This window comes from Neofelis nebulosa, chromosome X (genome assembly GCF_028018385.1).
Source record: "Neofelis nebulosa isolate mNeoNeb1 chromosome X, mNeoNeb1.pri, whole genome shotgun sequence".
Lineage (NCBI taxonomy): Eukaryota > Metazoa > Chordata > Mammalia > Carnivora > Felidae > Neofelis > Neofelis nebulosa.
In genome coordinates this window covers 47,332,320-47,359,462 of record NC_080800.1, presented here as the reverse complement: position 1 = coordinate 47,359,462, position 27,143 = coordinate 47,332,320, and the positions used below count along the sequence as shown (strand labels likewise).

The window sequence follows — 27,143 nt, the reverse complement described above, 5'->3', positions numbered from 1 at the left end:
CCTAGGACCTTTGGTTTCGAGCTAGATTTTGACGTGGCGTTTTCTATCTCTGCAAAATGACTCTAGAAATAATAATCACACACAAGAAGTAACTTTCTCTGCGTCATTAACATGATTGTGATTCCGTTCATCTGCTAGATTTTTCTAGGATTTCCTATCTTTTCGTCTGCTCAATACTTGCCCTCCTCCCAATCCTTTCCTCTCCCTTTACCCAGTGTATGCTTTTTTAAAATTGTATTTTAGATTTTTGGGGACCAGATGGATGGTCTTTAGTGAGGTAGGGTGGTGGGCTCTGGCTTTGGTCTGGGATTGGCATCAGGGGCCTGCTCTTCATTTTGTAACACTAACCAAATCACTGCCTTTCTCTGAGCTTCAGTTTCCTCTCCTCTAAATTAGAGATCCTTAAGAATTGTAGGAAACTGCCCATTGCAGCCTTTCTGTGGTAGCGGAAAATTGGAGGCAACCTGGAGACCCATCACCAGGGGAATGGATAAGAAAAATGTGATACATGTAGAAGATGGACCACTAGAATGAATTAGATCTACATACAGCAACAAGGCTGGATCTTTATAAAACAGAATATTGAGTGAAAAGAGAAACAGAACAAGATTTAAAGTACAATACTGTTTATGTAAATTAAAACACATAACAATACCATATATTTTTCACAGATACACATATATGTAAACAAATACATGAACGGTGAATTGGAAGGACATACATTAAATACACAAGAGTGGGTGTCTATGTGGGAGGGGGGATTGGATCAGGAATGAGTGATGAAAGGGACGAAACAAAACAAAAGAATAAGAGGGACTCACATGGACCAGCGATGATATAGTGTGCCAAGAACTGAGGAGTATGGTCAACTCAATTCTGTGCACCTGAGAGAATAAGTAAATAAAGTATTTGAGTGCCCAGGTAGCAGGATAGCTGGGTAGACTTCCAGGCTTGGCTTTATTCACCCCTAACATCCCTCCTCTGAGTTTAATTAAAGGTTACCAAAGTCCCAGCTGTATACAGTGGACTCTTCAGAAGGGCTCCCATCCCAGTCTGAGCAGTCCCTCCAGAAGCCATTACTTTGTAGGGAGCATTTTCTAACCCCATTAGTTCACCCTCAAGTTTAATCTCCAATTCCCAGTCCCTATTTTCCATTGTGGTCCACTTTCAAGAACACTTCATTTGTGTTTTTGAGAGGAGACTGACCATGGAGTTGGAATGGTACGTGGGGGTTCCAGGCTTTGGGAAGAGATGGAGTTCTCAAGTATCTTGCCCCCGCTCCATGTTCACAGCCTGGGCCAAAGGAGGAAGATTTACGAAATGGGAGTCTACCCTCTTGCTGCATACATATGTACAGTTTTAAAATTCTGTTCTCTGACCACTCAACCTCCTGCTGCAGGGACATACTCTAGTTTGTCTCCTTTCAGTTAGGTGCATATGTGTACGTGTGTGTGTTTGTGCCATATGTCTCCACATACAGGCATTTGCTCACATGTGTGCACCAGGCAGTGCTGCCTCCCCACACAGAGTCACACACAGTCTCACTCGACCATACCTCCCCACATGTGGTCATGCAGACAGGAGACACACACACACACACACAGAGTCAGAAAGAGAAAACATCCAATATAGTATTGTTCTTTTCAGTTTTCCATTTACAAAATCCAATGGTGAATCCAGGCAGTTAGAAAAAAGAAATGGAGGAAAACCTTCCAGAATATACCCTATCTACTCCCACCCCTGTGGTCCCCCCACCCCACTCCCTGGGAAAGGCACCCCCATCACTATCACTGAGAGAACAGGTACCCACCCCCACACCCACTCAGCCACTCTGGCCTGCCTTTCCAGGGCCGCTCCACAACCAGGCTCATTAATGTCTCTCCTGCCTAGAGTGCCCTCCCCATTCCTCTTGGATCAAGGCTTCCCCAGTGCTGGGACTGTCTTGGGGGTAGGGAGGGAGCTTAGGACAAGGGTTTCTATCAGAAAGGGAAAGGGGTGTGGATAAATACAGATCTCTCCCTCCCCCAGGAAATGAGAGGGGGACAAAGAATCTGGGCAAGACCAGGCAAAGGAATGCCAGCTTGGCTCACCAGTTCCATAAGAACTGGCCATGATGTGAGTCCAGGGTGGACTCTGCCCTGGGAGGGAGGCTTGGGCTCTCCCACCTGAAGAATCTGGCTGTAGTCTGCTCCACTTTGGGTGGAGGGAAAAAAGGGGAGAAGGGCTGTTCAGGGGAAGGAATCTGGGGGCTGAGGGCCCAGAAGGCCAAGGGCTACCAAGAGGGGCAAGGCCCCTGAGGCTTCAAGGGGACAAAAAGAGGTCAGATAGGAATGGACTCAAGTCCACAATGCCTTGGAGCTTATACCATTATGCGTTATACCAAGGCCACCCCCCAACTTTTCATCTTCAGGATAATAGTATGAACCCAGGAGACAATTCTGGGGTTGAGTTCGGCTCTGACCCCAGGTGCTGGTTTCCAGTTACTCTGGGGAGTTTGGCTTTCTCCCTACACTTCCCTGGGGGAATGCTCCTGCCTGTATGGCACCCACATCAGCCCTAGTGGAGCTGGAGTGGATTTCCATCCTCAGGAAGAAGAGTTGGGGGCTGGGGATCCAGGAGGCAGCTCGAAAGAATGCAGCCAAGCTCAGGTCTCTTCAACTTGAGGCGTGCAGCTCACATCCCATTCTTCACCTAGCCTGAGCCCATTCCAAGGGTCCTTCTCCCTCCCCTCCTGGCTTCTTGAACAGATGCTCAAGAAACACTCAGGAGGTCTGGACATGGTGGGGAGGGAGAGGAAACCAGGCTTGGGACCAGGGTTAGCTTAAAACAACAATTGCACACAACGCGGCAATTAAACATCCCCGCTCCCTGGGGACCCAGCACCCCCTTTGATACCTGTTGTCAGCAGATGAATTTCTCCCTAAAATCCAGGTCTTGCTAAAGGACTTGGAAGGAGAGGGTGCATGGGAGCAGAGGGGGCAATAAGAGCTCTGGAAGTCTATTTTACAGGACAAATTTCCCCCTTCTGGACAATGTCAGAAGGAGAGACATTAAAGCAAGAAAGCCTATCTCCTCAGCTGTTAGTAGAAAAACCTGCATTTTCAGTCTTACTTTCTTTTTCTGAATTGTCACTTCTGAGAGAGAGAGGAAAAGAGAGAGGAGAGAGAGAGAGAGAAAGAAAGAGGAAATGACAGAGATTGTAGAAGTGAAGAATGAGGTGGCAGAGACAGGCCCCAAAGAACTAGAAACACCTCTTTCCCAGTCCCCCACCCCAGTCTCCAACCCTGGGGAGGTGTTGGCAAAGGTGCCTAGATTCCGGGTGGTTCCAGGGGCTGGGGCTGGAGCTCAGAAAGAAAGGCTCCTGTAGGGGGCCCACCCTTCCCTTATTGTTTGCCCCAGCAAGGTAGCCATGACCTCCCTGCCTGTCTGCCTCCCGGCCTGCTTCACATGACACAGTAGGGTTCTCTGGGAGCTGGGGCACCTCCTGTGCCCCAGCAGGGAGCGTGAGTCCTCAGGCACTTCTTGAGGTCCTTGTTGAGCAAGAAGCAGACGATCGGGTTGACGGCAGCCTGGGCGAAGCTCATCCAAACAGCGGTGGCCAGGTAACGGTGGGGCACGGCACAGGCTTTCACAAACACTCGCCAGTAGCAGGCCACAATGTAGGGTGACCAGAGGAGCAAGAAGAGCAGTGTGATCGCGTAGAACATACGGCCCAGCTGCTTTTCACCCTTGACCTCGTCCATGCCCAGCAGCCGCCGGCTGGCTGTGTGCCCATTCTGCCTGATACCCAGCAGGGTTGGTGGCATGGGCCCACGGCCAAACCCAGCGATCCAGTTGGCAGCAGCCTGGCCGGTGGCCCCAGGACCATGGAATGTCCAGTTCTGGCTAATGGCTGGCACCATCTGCACTGGCTTCATCTTGCGGTGACGATACTCAAAGAGGAGCAGCTTGCCATAGACAGCATGTGTGGCTGCCATGAGCACAGCCAACATAAGCATGAAGCCCAGCGTGTCATTGGCCTTGAAGTAGCGATGCTCAAAGATGCACTGGTCCTCCTCACGGATAAACTTGTAGGTGCCCACATCAAAGACAGGTGGGAAGGCCATGGCCACAGACAGGGTCCAGGCCATGCAGATGACAGCTGCGCATGTCCAGAGTGTCATGCGCTTGGCGTAGAAGCGGTGGTGGGCGATGGCCATGTAGCGGGTGACGCTGATGCAGAACAGCATGAAGGCCGCATGGAAGCAAAAGAGCACAGCCATAAAGGCCACAATCTTGCAGCTGAGAGCACTGAAGGTCCATGAGGAGCCGTGGCGCACAGAAGCCAGCACAAAGGGGAAGCAGACGGCAGAGCGTATGCCGTCGGCCAGGCACAGGTCCAGCAGAAAGTAATAAGGAGCCTTGTGCAGGGCACGCTCCTTGAGCACCAGCAGGGACAAGATGGCATTGCCCGCCAGGCTTACGCACATGATCAGTCCCAACAGCACCAGCTTCACATAAGCTGATGCTGATGGTGGGGATAGTGCGCCGCTCACCTCTTGGGGCTCTCCAGTAGTGTTGGCCATACTGAGGGGGCAGGGGCTGCTCCCAGCCTTACAGGATCAGCCAGTCCGGTATTCGATGGGCCCTGGGGGACTCCATCAGTTGTCCTGCTGGGCTGCACCTGCAAATAGGGATAATGGGGAAGAGACAGACAGAGATAGAGAGATGAGGGCAGGAGAGAGACAGAGAGAAAAACACAGAGGCACAGAGACAGAGTGAGAAAGGATAGAACAAAGAGAAAATGGTGACAAAGACATAAATAGATACAAATTGAGACAGCAATGGGAGGGTGAGAGTGAGAAGACATAAGAAGAAACAGAACCAGAGAGACAGGGAAAGAGGGAAAGGAGAGATAGAGATAGAAATGAAGAGAGGAGAGAGAGAGAGAGAGAGAGAGAGAGAGAGAGAGAGAAACACAAGAAAAAGAGACAGTGAGAAACAGTTGGAAAGGAGAGGAGAGGTGAGGGAGAAACAGAAAAGGCAGTGTTAGTGGGTCTACATGGCCTCCACACTTACTCCCTGGCTGGTGTCAGGTCCTGCCCATGGCCCACTGCTGCTCCTACCCCCTCCTTGCTGGGCGGGGGGTGCTTCACCTCTCTGGCTTGTCCTCGGTTACCTGTTTCCTCCATTGGTGGTTCTGTGGGGCGGGGGTGTTGGTGCAGCTCTTCTCCCCCTTTGCAAGGCCCTAAGGTTACGTTCCTCAAACTATTTTTGACCTCTACCCATAGTAAGACATACATTTTACATCACAGCCCGGTACACACACGTGTGCACACAGAGCTGAACCAAAAGTTTCAGAAAACGGTACTGATCCTATGTGTCACATACCCCATTAGTTCTACTCTATTTCATGACTTTTTGTGGATGTTGGTAGCCACTCATTAAATAGGCTTTTTTAAATATATATTCATGATCAGGAATGTGGTTAGCATGATCGAGGAAGAGTGGGAAGACCAGTGTGGTTGGAACAGGGCAGGCAAGGGAGACAGTGGTAGAAAGTGAGATCACAGAGGTGTCTGAGGTGTTTGGGGCCGGATTATATAGGGCTGTGGGCCATGACAAGGACTTAGGTTTCTATTTTAAGTCAGGTGGGGAATATTGTGAATCTAAAGGTGTGGGTATGCTTGTGTGCTTTCATTCACTGAAAAACGATTTATTGAGCATCTATTGTATGACAGGCACTGGGAGTACAGCTGTGAGTCAGATGGACAAGCATCCCTGCCCTTATGAAGCTGATATTCTAGATAATAAAGAAGATACATAAGTGAAGTATAGTAGGTCAGATGATGGTAAGTTCCTTAAAAGAAAAGTAAAGGAGGGAAAGGGGATAGGAAGTGCTAGGGGTGGGGGAGGTATGCTTTTGGATGGAATGGAGAGCAAAGGCTTCACGGAGGTGTCATCTAAGCAAAGACTTAAAAGAGGCAAGAGAGTGAGCCATGTGGGTATTGGATGGAAGAGAAGTTCAGCCAGAGGGAACAGCCAGTGCAAAGGCCCTGAGGTGGGATTACATGTGGTATATTTGGGGAAGAGTAAGGAGGCCACTGTGCTTGGAACAGAGTGAGTGATCAGAAAGTAGTAGGAGGTGAAGTCAGAAAAGTGGTGAGGCCAGATCACGTAGGCCATCGTGAGGACCTTGACTTTTACTCTGAGTGATATGGGAGCCATGGGAACAGAAGCAAGATGTGATGACTCAGGATTGCACAGCATCCTCCGTGCTGCTGGGAGGAGCACACACCATGTGGGGCAAAGGTGGAACTGGAGAGAGTACACAGGAGGCTCCTGCAGTAATTCAGGTGACAAATGATAGCACTCCATGCCCCTTGCCCTGCTTTATTTTTCTTTCTAGAATTTATCTCTTCTAGCGCACTATATAACTTACTTTCAAAATTCAGTTTATTATCCACCTCTCCCTGTTAGAAGAAAAGCTCCACAAGGGCAGGGATTAGAGATTCACATGCTCTTCTGGACTCCAGAAGAGCAGTACATAGCACATGGTAGACCCTCAGTTAAAGGCTTTCAAATCAGTTAATTGGCTGAGGGACTAAATGGGCTGGTGGCTCAAGGACAGCTGCCTGAAGGCACCCAGGTAGGATAAGCTGAATGAGCAGCTTGGCCAATACAGGGGTGGGAGGGCATGGGCAAAGCTTGCGTGGGGGTGGGGGGCAGGGGGGAACAGGGGGACTCCTGGTGTGTGCGAGCTGGGGGCAGGGGGAGAGGGAGTGTTATAAGGTAATATGGTAGGTGCCAGAGGGAAGGTAGCAAGGCAACCTGGAAAGAAGCTGAGGAAGCTCAGAACTACTGTTGGGGCTGGGATGGGCTGGAGGTTGGGGGCTACGGGGCTGAATGGAGCCTCTCTACACTCCCCTCCCGGGAAAAAAGTCACCCCTCTGTACTGTTTCCCAGCTCGCTCCAACCTGGCCTGCCACAGCCACCTTAGGCCAAGCTTTTTTGATGACACCCCAAAGTCTCAGACATGGTGCCAATAGGCCATGAGAAGGTGCCAGGGAAGGGGCTTGGGAGAAATGGATTTGGTGGACCCCCTCTCAGCCCCTCAAGGCCTGATAGCTCCCACAGAACTGTGGACTAGCTGACAACTGAGTGTGTGTAAATGTGCACAAACATACACACACACACACACACACACACTCCTTAGCCTTGAGGGGAAGCAGGGAGAAAGCATTAAAGACAGAAAGAGATTGAATGTAGAAGAGAGACACACAGAAAGTGACAGAGGAGAGAGGTTTGTGTGTGTGAGAGAGGGACAGAGACATATGAGGGAGAAGGGGAGAAATAGAGAAAGGGGAGCGAGCCTTACACACAAACAGGAAGAGATAGAAATAGAGACAGAAAGGGGAAGAAGAGTGAGAAAAAAGACACAAAGACACGCACAGAAACAGAGACAGTACAAGAGACAGAAAAGGAAGAGAAAAAGAGGCAGGAAAATAGAGAATGAAAGAGAGAGTGAGAAGGAGGGAGAGAAAGAAAAATGAGAGAGACAAAAGGAGATAGGGAAAGAGGGAGGGAGAAAGAGAGACAGAAAGAGAGAGAGATAAGAGAGAGATGCCAGGAAAGAGAGAGGACAATATAGAGACATAGAGACAGGGGTTGAGACAGAGGCAGAGACAGAGATAGAAGCAGAAACAAAGATGGAGATAGAGAAAGGAGACACAGAGAAACACACTAAGATCGAGAAGGTGGATACTTTGTAGTCCAGAGTCTCAGTGAAAACAAAAACAAACGCTAAAATGAAACAACACAAAACAATGGCAGCAAACAAACAAAACTCTAGTGTTGCCTAGAAAGCTGAGGCGATTCTACAGGTGAGGAGAGGTTTCTTCTGAGCAGACTGGCAGCCACAGCCTGGACCCATCCTGGGCTAAAAACAGGGCATGCACACAAACACATTCGCACCTGCTCGTGCCCAGACACCCTCAGAAAGTTACGCAGACACCTACACACACGCTCACACGGACACATAGCCTGCTGCTATGGAGACCTACGGACAGCAACCAGCTCACACATACGGACCTTGCCCCTCCCATACTCGCACACAGTACATCTGTATGCTGCCTCCTTCCCACAGGCACTGAATACCCCTGTCTAAACACCAGTGCTCCGTCTTCAACAAAGGCATTACTCCCCCTAGGGGACATTTTGGAAATTTGTAAGAGCATTTTTGGTGACCACAATGCTGACGTGTAGGATATCCTTCCAACATTTAGGGGTCCAGACAAGGATGCTGGCCATCCAGTGATCTATGGGGCAGTCCCACACAGCCAGCATACATCCTGAATCCCCTAGACTTTATACTTGTAATGAGCTGAACCTTGAATCTAACTGTATTTCACATATAAATACAAAATCCCCCTAATTTAATATACCCTAAATTCTCCAGGAATATAGCTGTCAAGTAAATCCAGAGGTGACTGCACTTTGTTTTGGGGAGCACTTTCTTTGAGTTGTTCACTATTTCAGAAAATCTCACCCCTAGGCCTTTGCCTGTCATTTTCCTGCACTTTGGGCATGGGGCAGCCTCTTGAGTTTTCCCCTCCCAAACCCATGTTTACTCACAAGACGTTACAAGCCTCTAACTACCTTATTGAATTTCCTGGGGAGTGCCATGCCCAAACATTTACATATTGAAATACAAATTATTTTCTTATAAATTACTTCCCTTTTACTTATTTATTTGTATTAGTTAATACAATATGCATATTGCATAAAATACTATATGGATTTTCTTTTGAAATTATATGTGCAGAGACTATATTATCTAAGAACTTCATGTCCATATAGTAAAGGGGTGTTACAAAATACGTGTTACATACAAGAGAGTGTTAGGTATGAGAGGGCTGAGAATTGCTCATATACACTGATACACACACACCCACACACACACACACATGTGCAATGGCCCATAAACCCACAATTATAACTCCCCTAACACACACACACACACACACACACACACACACAGATGAACACTCAAATCCCGACAGATAGATATACATATGCAAACCCATTCATACATTGTTCAAATCCTCTCACACACTCAACTTTTGTGACACAGGCATGTATACAGTGGCATTCCTATATCATCACATACAAACACTGTTACACATGTTAACACTCAAAGTCATTTACATATGCCACCATACTCACATGCACTTGAACCCTCCCACATGCATACACACATATAAACACACACAGGCATGTACACACAGACAGAATCCCCCTTAAATATCCACAGAAATATTTGCATAGAGAAAAAAATAGAGAAGCAAAAAACTGCTCATATATACACACATGTACATACTCTAACACACTCTAACACACAGAGGCTGATTGATCCAAACCCTTTCACACAGATTAGGCATACTCACCAAAACAGACATGTACATCTTGGCACATGTACACACAGATACCCATTCATGTACACACTCACTTATGCAGAGAAGTATACCAGCTCCAACACACACACACACACACACACACACGCACACACACACACACCCCTCTTTGCAATATGCAACCACAACCAACCACAAAGAGAAAAACCACCCGTGTATACAAACACACTCTTGCACACACAGGGATGTGTACACACACAAGCATGCTCACATTACTTGATATATATACCCTGCAACAGATGTACACCCAGAGAAAACCCACACATGTGTCCTTCAGACACAGGTGGAAACATTAGCAGAGCTACTTGGCTGGTGGGTACCTGCCACAGCAGGGATCCAGAGCAAGAAGCCCTCTAGAGGTTCAAAGGGAAATTGTAAATGTTTGGATCGCTTCCTATTGAAACATCCCAGATAATCTGATTATTACTTTGATTGCCACCCTGGTTCATCGGTGAGGTTTTTTGGTTTGGCCTATACATGTACAGCGTTTGTTCTTCTTTTTAATTTGGCCTCATTTATTTTTCCACAACTTTTTTTCTACAAAAATAGTTGTATGATTGTTGCTGTTATTATTATTATTATATAGTATAAGGTATTCCTAAGGGAATATAATTGTTTTTGTTAATTGCCTTGATTGCTGCTTCTTCATAAACTTTTTTTCCCTTCTAGAACATTTCAGATATAAAAACGTACAAAGAATCCTGTAATGAACTTCAGTGCACCCATCACCCAGATTCACCAATGATCAACTCTCAGGGTCTTGTTTTGCCTATAAACTCATCCATTTCCAGAGTACTCTGAAGCATATCTATCATACCATTCATCCATAAGTATTTCTAAAAGGACTCTTTTAAAGACATTACAACAATATAATTTTTATTATCTCTTGGTTCATTTACTGACTTACTTGTGACTGGTTTTTAATATTAATGGGGCGCCTGGGTGGCGCAGTCGGTTAAGCGTCCGACTTCAGCCAGGTCACGATCTCGCGGTCCGTGAGTTCGAGCCCCGCGTCAGGCTCTGGGCTGATGGCTCGGAGCCTGGAGCCTGTTTCCGATTCTGTGTCTCCCTCTCTCTCTGCCCCTCCCCCATTCATGCTCTGTCTCTCTCTGTCCCAAAAATAAATAAAAAAGTGTTGAAAAAAAAAATCTGATTCTTGGTGGGATTTCATAATTAATTCTTACCTTTTGCTTTTAGGTAAAAATATTTGTCAATGAGTAAATAAAGACCAACTGTAGTTGAGTTGAATTGATTCATTAAAGGGAAAGCAAGGCCTTTATTCAAGGCTTTGTTTCCAGAGTGCTGCTCTTTTAACAGCGCAAAAGACCTCAAGTTTCTCTTTAAAAAAAAATAGGTTTTCAGGGGTGCCTGAGTGGTTCAGGCTGAGCGTCTGACTTCGGCTGAGGTCATCATCTCATGGATTGTGGGTCTGAGCCCCGTGTTGGGCTCTGAGCTGTCTGCACAGAGCCCAGAACCTGCTTCAGATTCTGTGTGTCTCTCTCTCTCTCTGACCTTCCCCCGCTCATACTCTGTGTATGTGTCTCTCTCTCTCAAAAAATAAACATTAAAAAATTTAAAAAAGATTTAAAAAATAGGTTTTCAGAAGTCACAAAGATCTGATGGCCCCTTCAATACTTTATATTCAAGTAGATTTAATTTTTAAGACACTTCTTTTCCCATCAAAATGGATTTTTTGATTAAAGCTGGAAAATCAGGAGACTCACAAGACAAACACAGTCTTCCCTCAAAACAATCTAGGCTGTCCCTAATTTGAGCAGTTTAATGAGAATTGTTTCAAATTTGGATTCAGCTGCCAAATAAGGCCTCTCTAGGGAGGCAAACCATAAGAGACTCTTAAAAAACTGAGAATAAACTGAGAGTTGATGGGGGGGTGGGAGGGAGGGGAAAGTGGGTGATGGGCATTGAGAAGGGCACCTGTTGGGATGAGCACTGGGTGTTGTATGGAAACCAATTTGACAATAAATTTCATATTAAAAAACAAAACAAAACAAATAAGCCCTCTCTTCCTCAACCTAAATGTCCGATTTTTGTGGGAAAGTTATCAAAAGAAACTTCATTTCCCAGTAGGGTATGTCAGTCAACTGGCCACAAAACACTATCACACAGAGAAATATTTGGAGTTTTTAAAGCATCTCAAAGTGCAAATTAAGAAACCTGGCTCTTTTATGGGATGGGTTATAACATCCTTAGACAGAGCTCAACCAGCTAGTGACAGGGTTGCAGGATTAACAAGTAAAGCTAAGGTGCTCCTCTCAGTAGAATCTCACATGTTAGCAATCTGCCAGAAAATTGTCCACACCACATTTGGGACCAATGAGGTAAAAAGAATAAGAAAGGGGTCATTTTCAATTATTGCTATTAGGAGATATAGTGATGGTGGGTCAAAGGACATTGAAATGACACTAACCCAGAAGATTGTTGAATCAAAAGTGTTTTTCATTTTATATTGAGGAGTCTCTAGATGTTGATTAATTGTGCTCAGTTCATAGTACTAGTCAGAAAACCTGAAGAGAAATGCAAGAAGCACCAAAATAAACTAAGGTTGAAATATTCAAAGTGATACATGAGTATTTTGAAATACTGTGGAAACTCTACATTAGTCCATAAACTGATGCTGCTGAGATGGCATGAAATTTGCATTGGGAATTTGTTCTGAAAATGCCGAGATTCATGCACCAAGGAGCACCCACCTATCAAAGTTTGCCTGTAGGTCTGATCGCCACAGTATATGATGCTAGGTGGGTTTGATTAAATCCAAACCACTACTCACCTGTGTGTTTGGTTTCTGTGAAGCTTTGATATCAGTACATTTTTCTCTATTGTTCTAAACCTAAGTGTATAAGGATTTTGTAAAAGATTTATGAGCTAAAAGAAAATTTTCAGCATTTTTTTGTGAATGATTCTCATTTGCCGATTTGAGGCTTACTTGTTCCAAGACAGCATGGTATTGGCACAAAAAAAGACACATAGACCAATGGAATAGAATAGAAACCCCAGAACTAGACCCACAAAAGTATGGCCAACTACTCTTTGACAAAGCAGGAAAGAATATCCAATGGAAAAAAGACAGTCTCTTTAACAAATGGTGCTGGGAGAACTGGACAGCAACATGCAGAAGGTTGAAACTAGACCACTTTCTTACACCATTGACAAAAATAAACTCAAAATGGATAAAGGACCCGAATGTGAGACAGGAAACCATCAAAACCCTAGAGGAGAAAGCAGGAAAAAAAACCCTCCGACCTCAGCCGTAGCAATCTCTTACTCGACACATCCCCAAAGGCAAGGGAATTAAAAGCAAAAATGAACTATTGGGACCTCATGAAGATAAAAAGCTTCTGCACTGCAAAGGAAACAATCAACAAAACTAAAAGGCAACCAACAGAATGGGAAAAGATATTTGCAAATGACATATCGGACAAAGGGCTAGTATCCAAAATCTATAAAGAGCTCACCAAACTCCACACCCAAAAAACAAATAATCCAGTGAAGAAATGGGCAGAAAACATGAATAGACACTTCTCTAAAGAAGGCATCCAGATGGCCAACAGGAACATGAAAAGATGCTCAATGTCGCTCCTCATCAGGGAAATACAAATCAAAACCACACTCAGATATCACCTCACGCCCGTCAGAGTGGCTAAAATGAACAAATCAGGAGACTCTAGATGCTGGCGAGGATGTGGAGAGATGGGAACCCTCTTGCACTGTTGGTGGGAATGCAAACTGGTACAGCTGCTCTGGAAAACAGTGTGGAGGTTCCTCAAAAAATTAAAAAGAGACCTACCCTATGACCCAGCAATAGCACTGCTAGGAATTTACCCAAGGGCTACAGGAGTGCTGATGCATAGGGGCACTTGTACCCCAATGTTTATAGCAGCATTTTCAACAATAGCCAAATTATGGAAAGAGCCTAAATGTCCATCAACTGATAAATGGATAAAGAAATTGTGGTTTATATACACAATGGAATACTACGTGGCAATGAGAAAGAATGAAATCTGGCCTTTTGTAGCAATGTGGATGGAACTGGAGAGTGTTATGCTAAGTGAAATAAGTCATACAAAGAAAGACAGATACCATATGTTTTCACTCCTATGTGGATCCTGAGAAAGTTAACAGAAGACCATGGGGGAGGAGAAGGAAAAAAGAGAGAGGGAGAGAGCCAAACCATAAGAGACTTAAAAACAGAATAAACTGAGGGTTGATGGGGAGTGGTAGGGAGGGGAGGGTGGGTGATGGGCATTGAGGAGGGCACCTGTTGGGAAGAACACTGCGAAACCAATTTGAAACCAATTTGAAACCAATTTGAAAATAAATTTCATATTTAAAAAAAAAAAAAAAAATATATATATATATATATATATATATGAAAGTATACTGTTAAGGTTTATGGATTCAAAGCCAAACTTCAGCTTAGAAGAAGTGAGGTCATGTGTGCTTCCCTGGGTGATATTTAGTTGGTGTTATTAAGTTGAATATTAAAGACTTATTAAGATGAGTAGAGCAATGTCTGTGTCTCCTTAGGGTAAAAGCTTCTTCAATTATTTTTAAATGCTCAAAATGAAAATTTTTTTGGATTCAAAATCCATGTGCATTTTTTTTATTTTAGAGAGAGAGCGCACGCAAGTGGGGGAGAGGGGCAGAGGGAGAGAGATAGAATCTTAAGCAGGCTCCATGCTCAACATGGAGCCCCATACAGGGCTCCATCCCACGACCCTGGGATCATGACCTAAGCTGAAATCAAGAATTGGATGCTCAGGGGCCCCTGGGTAGCTCAGTTGGTTGAGCGACCCACTCTTGATTTCGGCTCAGGTGGTGATTTCACGGTTCCTGGGATTGAGCCCCACATCAGGGCAGAGCCTGCTTAGGATTCTGTCTCTCCCTCTCTCTCTGCCCCTCCCCCACAATGCACATTTGCACTTGTGCGTGCTCTCTCTCTCAAAATAAATAAACTTAAAAAAAAGAGTCAGACGCTCAACCAACTGAGCCACTCAGAAGCCCCTAATGTGCATTCATTACAAGAGTTTCAACATCACATTTGATTGAAAGAAAAGAAAGAGGTGTTAGATTTAAAGAAGGTTCCTACCTTTGAAGTACAAAATTCAAAGACTATAATTATCCAAGTTCTAATTATTGAGGAGAAAGAGGCTTTAACCAGTAAAAAACAAAAAACAAAAAACAATGATCATTTGCTGCCACCTACACATGCAAGCAATTTCCTGTTGATGGTGACTACCAAGAGACAGAAGAGATTATTAGCTATTTCAGCAGAGAACCTGGGTAACCTGGGTCTCTCTGCCTGGCCATGGCAAAAACAAGTGAGTTAGAAAGGGAGGTGAAACAGAGAGGCACAAACAAGCAGTTAGTTGTTGCATTTCTTAAGAAAGGTTGGTAAGGTGTGAAAGCTTCAGAGAAACCAAAATGGTACCTGATGACCCCAAAGCTGATGCCTTTAAGGTGAGCTTTGATGACCCACAGAATCATGCAGCTATGTTTCACACATTCAAGCTAATTACTGAAGACATCAGGGCAAACTGTGCCTGCACAACCTCCATGGAATAGATCTTACCTTCAACAATAGGCTTTCCAAGACCACGAAGTGGCAGGTCATGATATAAGTTTACATCCATGTCAGAACTACTAATGGTTACTTGTTTCGTTTGTTTTGTTTGCGTTTTTATCAAGAAACATGATTACTTGATGTCGAAGATCTATGCTCAGCACAAACTGATTGACCAAATCATGATGAAAATGTCCATAAATAAGTCAGATTACCATAAAATAAATAAAAGCAGTCATGATCAAAGGCTCAGAGGTGGGCATGAATGTTGACCACCGCAAATATGCATGAGTGAATAAAAGTTATATTTCTAGAAGTGAGCTCGTGTGCTGTGAAAAATTCCTGAAAAGATGTCATTTGAATTCAATATTTAATAACTCCCTCAAAACTTTGCATTTTTGTTATCCTTATCACAATTTGTGTAACATAAATAAAATCTATGGAATTTCTTTTCACCAAACCCCAGTACCCCTATATCCTCTTCACTTTACTCCAATGTGTCATATGGATAGTCCCCTTCTCCACGTGCCAGGTTGGGCATGCCCTAAGACATTCACATCTAGTCACAATGCACAGACCCACTAGCACACATGGACAGATATGTGCACACAAGCACATGTGTACATGGAGATTCAAATTTGCACTCACATCCAGACTTACATCAGCTGATAAGCACAATCAGGTGCATTTGTATATGTACACACACACACACACACACACACACACACACCCCTCCTCTTCTACACAGAAAGTTAGGCATGTGTGTAGGTACCCATCTAACAGCAAATCATGCAAAGATATAAAAAAACACACAAACATACACGTACACACATACACACAGATAACTACCCTTCAACAGAAATGGAGGCCTAGGCAGAGAAAAATTCACCATACACATAGGCACATGCAGACACATACACATACAAACCAAATCATATGGGCCTACATGCTTTCAGATACAATCATGCATACGCATAGACATAAGAACTGGCATTCAGACACAGGTTAAGTCCTATTCACATCCTATAGATCCAGGCCTTCCCCTACCCCCAGGATCTAACATTAAGAGATTAAAATCCACTGTTTTATACAAACCTTGCCCTGGTACACATACATTATACACACAGTACCGACACTCTCACACATACAGGCACATTGCTCAGATTCACTGCTACACACACAGAGGCAGGCATATACTGAGCAATGCAGACTCACACACACAGCCATGTAGCCACCGATGCTTATAAACACAGCCAGACACAAACCCTCAAATGCACACACCCATTCACACCTATGCATTCACTTATACAACACAAATACATACATCCTATTACCTGGCCATATGGGCACAAATCCTTTATACACACATATCATCATATATAGACCTGGATACTAACCTTCCTACATGTATAGGCACAACAGAGATTCACACGCACACATTTACATCCTGACTAGTACAAACCTGTTTACATATTCAGATAAAAACACACACAGGGCACCTGGGTGGTTCAGTCAGTTAAGCATCCCACTTCGGCTCAGCTCATGATCTCAGTTTGTGAGTTCAAGCCCCACATCAGGCTCTGCGCTGACAGTGTGGAGACTACTTGGGATTCTCTCTCTCTCTCCCTCTCTCTCTCTCTGCCCCTCCTCCACTTGTGCTCTCTCTCTCTCTCTCTCTCTTAAAATAAATAAGCTTTAAAATACACATACACATGCTCATATATGCAGCATACCAGCATTGCAGGTAACACCTGAACTCACATGGACACACATCATCACAGATACAGATATATGCATTCATTCACCCAGATGTACACTGGGAAATACACATGCATGGCCAAACCCCTTCCATTGACCTCCTAGACACACACTTCCTTTCTCATATGCTTATGGTTTTATATACACAATGGGACACATATAAATATAAAGCCAGTTTTATGTACACATTCTCACATACACACAGGATCCACTCACTCTCTTACACATACACATGAACACAAATAATGTAGGAAATATGCACATAGAAACTACTCCATTGCACTTGCTGATGGGCACATACTGTTACTTACACACCAGGCACATACAATAATTATAGTACTATGTAACACCTGATACAGCACAGAGGACTCATTATGTGCCAGGCACTGTCCTAAGCACTTTTCAAATATTAACTCATCTGATCCTCACCCTATGAGATAGATACTATTATTACCCCTACTTTACAAATATGAAACTGGGGCTTAGTTGAGATTAGGTGACTTGCCCAAAGCCCCACAGCTAATAAATGACAGAACCAGGATGCAAATCTAGAGCTTACCTCCAGAGACCTTGCGGATCTAACTTACTCACAGGGAGAAACACACTCACCTCACACACACATACAGATACACACCACTCTAGCACAAACACATGCACACACAAGCCACGTACCAACATACATGGGTACCAATAGCCACACACATGTAAGCACATACATACTCACATTTACACTCTACCAGAGGCATATATGCCCTAGGAAATATATATACATTCCCACACATACCCACAATCACACACCCCACCCAGACACACCCACACTATCAAACACACAAAACACCCTGTTATACCACCTACACACCATCTGGACAAGTCCACACTCACATGCAGATACACCAACATTCTCAGATACGTTCCCCGCCCAAATACACACAAACACTCTCACACACACTATCCAGATATACCCACATGCCCACACCCCCACCCAGATACACTCACACACCCCACCCAGATTCACCTATATCCTCTCGTTCACATACCACCCAGATATACCCTATCCATCTCTCATATACCAGCCAGAGAGAAGCCCACACTCCTTTACTTAGATACACACACAACCACACCACAACACAGATACGTGCACACTCTCTTTCTTATACACACCATTCAGACACACCCACTTTCACACACATACCCAATACTGATACAGCCACATTCTCTCACACACATCCCATCTAAACACACCCATCCTCATACACACCCACCTCAAACACACCTACATTCCACAGGCATTCCACCCAACAACAGCCACACTTCTGCAAACTCCCAACTCAGTACACCCACACTCTCATGTGCAACATTCAAATATACTCAAATCCATAGACACTCCCAACCTAGAACCCTCATATTTGACCCAGGCACACCTACTATCTTCTTCACACATGGTATCAAGGCACACACCCACAATGACACACACACCATTCACAGACACTACACTTACATACAGCCAACCCAGATACTCACACTCACAAATTCCCAGCCTAAGTACGTTCACACACACAGCACCTACACATTATCCAGAGACACCTGCTCACACACAAATCTTATATGTATACACCCATTATTTTCTCATGTTCTCTCCCTCTTTCTCTCTCTGTCACACACACCAAATAGACCCACTCACAAAGCCCCACCCAGATACATCCACCCCGATATATATGTATACACCATCCAGATTCATCACAAGTGGACCATCGAGATTCTCTCTCTCTCTCTCTCTCTCTCTCACACACACACACACACACACAACTAGATACATTCCACTACAATCTAGACACATCTGCATTCACACACGCACACACACGCACACACACACACACACACACACACACACATCCCACCCAGATATATTCAAGTCTTACACATGCCATCCAGGTATACCATCTCAGACACTCCACTACCCAGATACATCCATACTTTCATCCCCTCCACACCAGTCAGATGCACTAACACTCCAAACGCACTTTCCACCCAGATATGCCCCCCAAACTCTCTTACACACCCCATCCAGTTATACCCACACTCACACACGTCCAAGTACATCCATACCCAGATACACAACCAAAGCTCTTACAACATACCACCTAGAGATACTACGCACTCCACCACCCAAACACACCTGTGCTTTCACCCACCCACCATTTAGGTACACTCATATTCAAACACACTCCACCCAAACTATACCCACACACTATCTAACACAGAGCCCAAATGTACCACTATGCTCTCTCTCACACACCATCCAGATATACCCACATCTCACACACACGACATCCAGACACACCCACTCACACTCCCAGGTAAACCCAAACACTTACAACCCATCCAGATACACCTACACATTTCTCCCACCAGATACTTCCATACTGTCATATCCCTACCATACTCAGAAACACCTGCATACTCTTTTACACATACACACAATCCAGATTCCCCTCTCTTCATCACCATCATCCAGAATACCCACACTCCACACATACAATGCAGATATACCCATACTCTCTCTCACACACTATACACACATCTCATCCACATACACTCCCACACACCAACCATAGATACTTCCCAATTATATGTATACTCACATACACCCCCATCATCACCCAGATGTGCCCAAATTCTCCCCCCACACACATACACACCATCTAGATATATTCCATCGCACACTTCCATTGCTTAATAGACTTGTATGCTCACCCACCTACACACTATCCAGATATATCCATATTTAAATGCTCCTACCCCAATACACCCATACTCCTTCATGCACAGTCTACCCAGAAGCACCCACACTTTCACAGATACATCTACACTATAAAACACATACATCATCCAAACACCCCCTCACTCTCTTGCACCAGCCAGATACACCCGTACACACATACTCCTCAAAAACACACATCCTCACACATATTCCCACTCCCGCTCATACCATACCCAATACATATCATACCACCCCCATACCCAAACTCTCACCCATACCATCCTCCACCCAAACAGGCTGATGTTCTCATAACACCTCACAAACACACCATTTACATACACCCACACTCACACTCACCCCTCCCAAATACAGCCAAATTTCTCACATACGTATTTTTCCCAGAAACACCCAGAGTCTCTTACATACACAGAACCCAGATCCCTTCTCTCTCTCTCTTTCTTTTTCATTCTCTTACCAAATATACTACCTTCTACACACACACACACACACACACACACACACACACACACCACTCTACCTAGATATACCTTTACTTATACATACACATTGACATCTAGATTTCTGCCTTGACGGCATAATTTGGGTGCTCTCTGTGAAAACCAACCTTAGACACTAAACAATGCCATTTTGTTCTGGGCCTTCAATGGTGGGGGGATGGGAAGGGAGGTCTTTATGTTTCAAGAAATCCTTTTCTAAAAGGTCACAAGGTCCCCTTTCCTAAGAGGACTTCAGTCCCTAGGAGGACATCAGCCATGATTGGTTCCCACTTCTTGAGTGTGAATGATGACAGGAATTATCCTGAGACACCTCCCCCCACAAAAACCCAGCACATGGTCAAGGCCAAAGAGGCCCCAGAAGAGGGTCATGGATTGCTTAGGTGTTATAGCTTGCCATCCTGTAGGATGTCTACACAGAGCCAGCTATGGTCTAGCAGGGTGACACTGACTCTTAGACATGTGCATAAACACATGCTGGGGTGTACACACAGCATCACACAGACTCTTAAGTACCCTCCTTTATCACTTTTCCAGTGATTAGGCCTATCTGGGTAAGCCCAAGGCCAAATCTCTCTCACACACACATACCATCAGACAGGCACATGCACAAATACCTACACTTATCCCTACACATAGGCACACTCGCATTGTTCTTGGTCCCATATGTGCATTTCCATTTACTCTCAAACATAGGCATACTTGCATGGCATATATTTCCATGACATAACACCCATGAAGGACATACATTCACTCACAAACACAGGTGTACACACAGGCATACTTTCACATGTCCACAGATGGACACACTCTACATCATACCCAGCGAGACAATGAAGAAACATGACACACAGAAGTGAGCTCCCAAATATATACACACACACACACCCAGACATGACCACATAAGCATTTTCACACACATTCACATGAGGGTGTACTCACACATAAACACCCAGATGTGCACATGCTTGTCAGTGAGATGATGTATTCATATACAGACATTCTAACACACATAGACATATACACACAACTGGGCATGTATGCCTGTGAGCATATTCACATATACATAGACATGTACATCATTCATTCCTATATGCACACAACCAGACACAGAGACACAAATGTACTTACAAAATACACTCACACAATCACAATAAGATATGCATACCATGTACATTCCCACATGTTTATACACCCATATGAGAAGCTATGCAAACAAAAGAAGATCCATTTATACTTATATTCTTAGACAGACTTGGACACAAAGGTCTGTTCACACACGTGCACATGGAAGAACAGTCAGATATTCTTACATGCTTGTATATCTGCACAAGAAGAACTGATAACACTTTTCACACACAAGCTCAAACATATTTATAGACCAAGAGGGTGTGCACATACATTCACTTACACTGTTCTAGAACATATGTTCCAGAATAAACACAAATACACATACACAAATAATTAGAACTACACAAAATGGTACGTCCATATACCTGTACAGACTGGCACACACAGGCATATTCACACAAACACACTTCGAGGTGGCAAATATACAGACATGTTCACTCAAATGCACACACAGCCATATGTTCACAGGTAGTAGCATATACTCACACATATACACTCACAGTCACTCACAGGCACATCCATACTCACGCATTCACACTTGCACTCAGAAATTCAAACAAAACACATATTGAGATATGTGCACCAAGTATTATGAAAAGTAGTTACTCATGCATCCCACAATCAGACTCGCATTCACACATAACAGTGTACCCACAAACACACATAGACATGTACACAAATACATTCATTCACTTATGCGCATAGCCTTTTGTGCATATACACACAGGCACAGACCTCCCCCCACCACAGCCATACCTATATACATGATCAAATGTGTATACATGGGGATACCCACAAAATATATTTTCATGCACAAAACATGTATTCACACACTCCCCTCTATCCACACAATTAGTTCTTTTTCTCATGTGATCATCTACACTAACATTCCCCTAATCAGATGTGGACCCACAGGTCTGTCTACAGATGATATGTACTCAAAACACTCACACAGACATACACATAATCCAAAATGCTGGAGAATCCACATGGGCATTAACACACAGACCAACTCATATATATACATGACAGATACACCCACACAGAGGCATGTTCACACATAAATACTCTCCCATACATGCATGGACACACACATGCCCGTATACTCATAAACACACCGTTTAGATATACCTACACTCATATGCACACATAGGCACACACACCAATATACACAGATACAGCTAGACAGTCACCTAATTCGGTATGCATACCCAGGCATTCTGAAACCCTTATACTCATATGCATATAATTAGACATGTACATTCAAAGACAAATTGATACCACAAACATACACAACTAGATATTCAACAGGCCTGTTGGCTCACAGAAACAGTCTCACTCAGCCTCATAATCAAACATGCCCATTTGCTCACCCAGACCTGCAAAGTCATACCCACTCCCCTGTATACACACAAGCTTACCCAGACATTCACACACTTGCACACACCATCATGTGGCCTGCTCACATACAGGCTCACATATATCCACAATGCCCATGAACAGATACACAGACACACAGACTGCACACAGTTACACATATATACCCACTCTCAGATCCAGATGCCTCTAAACCACAGTGTGGGTACTCTCTTCCAAATTCTTCTTCAGAAAAGTCTACTCCATACCCCAAAGCCCCACCCCTCCCTACCCTCACCATGGGGTCTTCTGGGTCTCAGACTTTCCCCCCCTCCTACTCCTCCCCTGGCCGTAAAGACCTTCCTCCAGCCACCCACCCCTCACGCAATATCTCACCACATCTCTATGCCCAGAAACCAGCCAGGAGACCCCACTGTCCCCCTCCAACCCAGTCTAGGCTCTAGACTAGGGTCCCTGGGACCCGTCCCCCACAGGTCTAGCTGCTGCATGGGCCACACCCCAGTTCTACCTGAAGCCCTGCCATCTCAGAAGCTTCAGCCTTGTCTCCAGGCCCTGCCAACCACTGACCACAGGCCAAACTCTTGCCAAGTCTCCCCTCAACAGGGAGACGCCTACATCACCAGGGCCAGGAATGCTGCAGGCTGCAAGCCAGGCCTCTGCTAGCTCATGGGGGCTCAAGCCTGTGTGTGTGTATGTGTGTGTGTGTGTGTGTGTGTGTCTGTGTGTGTGTGTGTGTGCGCACACATGCACACGTGTGCAAGGGGGCAAGTGCAGGGAAAGGAGACTGGAGTGGAGTAGGGGTGGAAGGCTCTGCCCATAGCCACCACTCATCACTCCCTACAAAGAAAGAGTGACAACACTGAGCTGCTCCTGCCTCCCCTCCACTTCCCAACCCCCATTTGCCTACCTGCTGTCCTCCCTAGATCTCTGCCAAGACCCTGGAGAAGAGGGGCCGGTCCCTCCTCCAAATAATCATTAACAATATTAATCATGAATAATCAGTGATATTGACCATGAGCTTTGCTGATACTGCTTCAGGGCCACTTCTATGCACATCCTTTATTTGCATGCACCAACTCATCTAGTCACTACACACACCCATGATGGGAGGGTCACCAGTCTCTTTGGCGGATGAGAAAACCGAGGTTCAATAAGTGGCACACTTTCACTACAGTTGCAGAGCTAGTAGTTGGGGGAAGTGTCCCTGGAGAATCCATGTTCTTCATGCACTAGGCTTCCCTGCCCCTTCAGACATAGGGACCACTGGCCACACTGTGCACAAGATCATAAGATCTGGGGGTCCCAGATACAACACAGGCATCTGAAGCAGAGATAGCCTTGGGTGAAGGCTGGGGCCTACACTGTGGTCCCTGCAGGTTGTGTGGCATGGTCCTTGCCCCCACAGAGCCACCAGGCAGCCTAGGGCCTGGACGTGCTTCCCACCCCCACCTCACTTTCCCTACCAGCTAGGAATCACAGCAATATCTTCAGTGGTGAGTGAGCAAAAGTCTGTGCTACCTGTGGGGAGAGACTGGGGAAAGTAGAAAGGAAGGAAAGCCGGGAGAGAGGAAAGAAGGAAAGGAGGAGTGGGGGGGTGGTCTGGGCTGGGATCAGCTTCTCTGTCATGTCTACCCACCTGCCTGTTCACACACACAGACAGAAATGCACACACCCTGCATGCAGGCCAAGGAACCTGGAGGAGAGTGGAGGAGGAAGGAGAGGGAGATGGAGAGGGAGAGAAGGCAGCCGCAGGAGGCTGAGCCTGCCCAGGGTGCAGGCATTGAGGAGAGCACTGCCAGGCTCCCAGGCATGCCTTCCACAGCTAGCACACAAGGGGACATTAACACAGCCTCATGCTCCAAAGCGACCATCATGATAAAAACAGACCCCATGTGGGGAGTGGGGAAACAGGTGGTAGTTCCCTTTCTCATGGGACATTTGGGATTGGGGAAGATGGAGATGGCTAGAGGACTCTCCAGGCTTGGGTGTCCAAGTAGTCCTTGTGATGGAACGGGGATGGGGGCGGGGGAGACACACTAACAGAGTCAGAGAGAGAGACAGAGAGCATGGCAGTGATGGAGACTCTGAAATATGTGTGGGAAGACAGAAGAGAAGTCTCAGCCCCTCATCCTTGCTGGAGGGATGCTGACTACTTACCCAGGCTCTCTCAGCAGGGCTGTCTTGGAATCCAGGGAGGGGGCTCAAGCTGTCTCACCGAGGATAAATCACAGCCCAGGCCACATTGTGGGACCCTCAGATGTGTCCTCAGTGATGTGGCGGCCAGTGACACTCCTGCTTCTGTTGCCGTGGATACAGCGGCCGGGCTGGTCTAAAACGCAGACATCAGGGGAAGCAGGCACCGAAGGGGTGCACTGAGCAGGGCTGGGGGCATTAGGGAACACCAAGTGGGCAGCACACAGCCTTGGGGTGCCCAGCCAGCTGGCAGGTGAAGGTCCAGGCAGGTGCTTCCCCCACTACACATTCCCACCCCCATCTTCATGCCACCTCCAAGCTGGGAGGGGGACCAGCGCTGGCCCCTGCTACCCGTCTGCCCGCCTGGCTGCCGGTCCCCCCTCCCCCCGCCCCGTCTGCCTGTTGGCCGCCGCCTTTTGTCCTCAGAAGACTCGGTCTCCGCGGGGCCTCTGCCAAGCTTCTAGCAGATGCTCAGGGGCCGGGGCTCCTCTCTGGGAGTACTCTGGCCATGGCCTGGGAGAGCCCCAGGTTAGGGGGCTCTCGTCCAGGCTCACCCCGCTCCACAGGCCTGGCGGGGATGGGGAAGAGGTGCAGGTCCACAGCCAGAGGCAGCAGCAGAGGTGGTGTTGGGGAGGGGATGGACGCCAGAAAGAGGGGGTGGGGTGGAGAGAGAGGCTGGCCAGATAGCTGTGTCCCGGGTTTTAGATCCGGGTTGAGGAGGGTGGCTCAGAGCATCCAAGGGGGGGGGGGGGGGGTCCTGATGCAAAACGGGAGCACCACGGGCCTGCCGGAGGGATGCTCCTGACCTGGCAACCACCCCAGCTCACACAGATCCGGGTCCCAAGATGTTGGGGACACCCGGCCTGGATGGGACATTAGTGGGGAGCCCGGGGCTTTAAGCTGGACCCCATCCGGCCTGTCTGTCCCCCCCCTCTCCTCGATTTGCACGGTCCCTGCCTCAGGGGCGGGCGGGGGAGGAAGGCAGGCAGGGAGGGAGCGGGAGGGAAGGAGGGAGGCTGAGCAGGCAGGGAGACTCCCAGCCGCCAGCCTGGTCCTCCCTGGGGCGGGGCGGGGCGCGGTGGGGGCTAGAGAGGCTGGAGAGCTGCAGGCTGCTGGCTGGCCGACTAGGTGGGGACGCTGGCGTGGCAGCTGTGCTGCCCGGAGTAGCTGGCTGGGGAAGTCAGACTCCTGCTTTTCTGAGATGCTTGAGGCAGGCAGACGTGGACGTGGGGAGAGGCGGCCAAGGGGCTGCTGAGAGAGCAACTCACCTGGGCTACAAGTGCAGAGGAGGCAAGGAAGGGTAGGGGTCCGGGGTCGGATCTGGGCTGAGAGGTCATATGGAAGTTTCTCAAAAGCTTTGGGATGGAGGGGAGGGGGCGGGGAATGCTTAGAGCTCTGCGAGGTAGAGCTCATAACCTCATTCGGAATGGGTTGTGTGAGGATTTTCCCAGCAAGGCCTGTGGGCTGGTGTGGGGAGAGGGACAGGGAGCCCTGCTCAGCTCTGAACAGCCCCTCTCAGGACACCTCCCTTGTCACTCCTACTTTCTTTGTGCCAGTAGACAGGCACACACTCATACTTAAGGCCGTGTTCCAGGACAGCTGAAGGGGACAGGTGAGGAACCCTAGTAGGCAGAGATTTTAAGACAAGGAAGAAATATTTCTCTCCTGAATGGATTCAATTGGGGCCAAATGATGCCATAGTGGTTCGCTAATTCATAGCATTCCAAAACTCCGATTCTCTTGATATAAGCAATTTTCTTTCATTTGTTTCCTTCTCTCATCCATTGGCTCACTCATTTCTTAAACATGGCTTTGTGCTAAGCCCCTGGTGGGCACTGGAGATACAGGTGGATCAGACTTGCTCCCTGTCCTTAGGAATCCCTTGCTGTGCTACCAGACTATGGTCCTGCAACCCACTTGCATCTGAATCCCCAGGAGAGCTTGTGAAATGTGGATCTCCAGATTTACTTCCCAGAAATACTAATCCAGGAGGTTTGAGATGAGGCTCCAAAATCTGTATTTTATCAAAGTTGGTTCTTTGAAAAAACTAGAAAAAATGATAAAGCGCTAACACTGATCTGGAAAAAATATATAGAAGGCACATAACTAGTATCAGGAGTAAAAGGAGGAAGCACAATTTGGGTCACAGAGACATTAAAATATAAGATAGTATTATGAAGAACTTTATACCAAAAAATTTGAAAATTTTGATAAATGGGAAAATTCCTGGAAAAATACAATTCACTAAAACTCACACAAGAAAACAGCTTAAATGTAAAATATCCTGTAACTATTAAATAATTGAATTTATAATTAAAAAGCTTTTCACAATCTTCCAGACCCAGAGACTGTCAACGGTGAATTCTACAAAA

General features: G+C 46.2%; 1 protein-coding gene across 2 annotated transcripts; it reads right to left on the bottom strand.

Annotated features, from left to right (window-relative positions):
- Positions 1 to 609: 609 nt before the first annotated feature.
- Positions 610 to 25,658, bottom strand: GPR173 (G protein-coupled receptor 173). Of its 2 annotated transcripts, none has more exons than XM_058712317.1 (2): positions 24,736 to 25,658; positions 610 to 7,352 (listed from the first exon to the last, which is right to left on the bottom strand). In XM_058712317.1, exon 2 carries the CDS (start codon positions 4,563 to 4,565, stop codon positions 3,444 to 3,446), a length of 1,122 nt encoding a protein of 373 aa, XP_058568300.1. In that variant the 5' UTR covers positions 4,566 to 7,352; positions 24,736 to 25,658; the 3' UTR covers positions 610 to 3,443. The 2 variants fall into 2 exon arrangements, with proteins under 2 accessions (XP_058568300.1, XP_058568298.1); XM_058712315.1 differs by having other exon boundaries at positions 610 to 4,663.
- Positions 25,659 to 27,143: the final 1,485 nt, after the last annotated feature.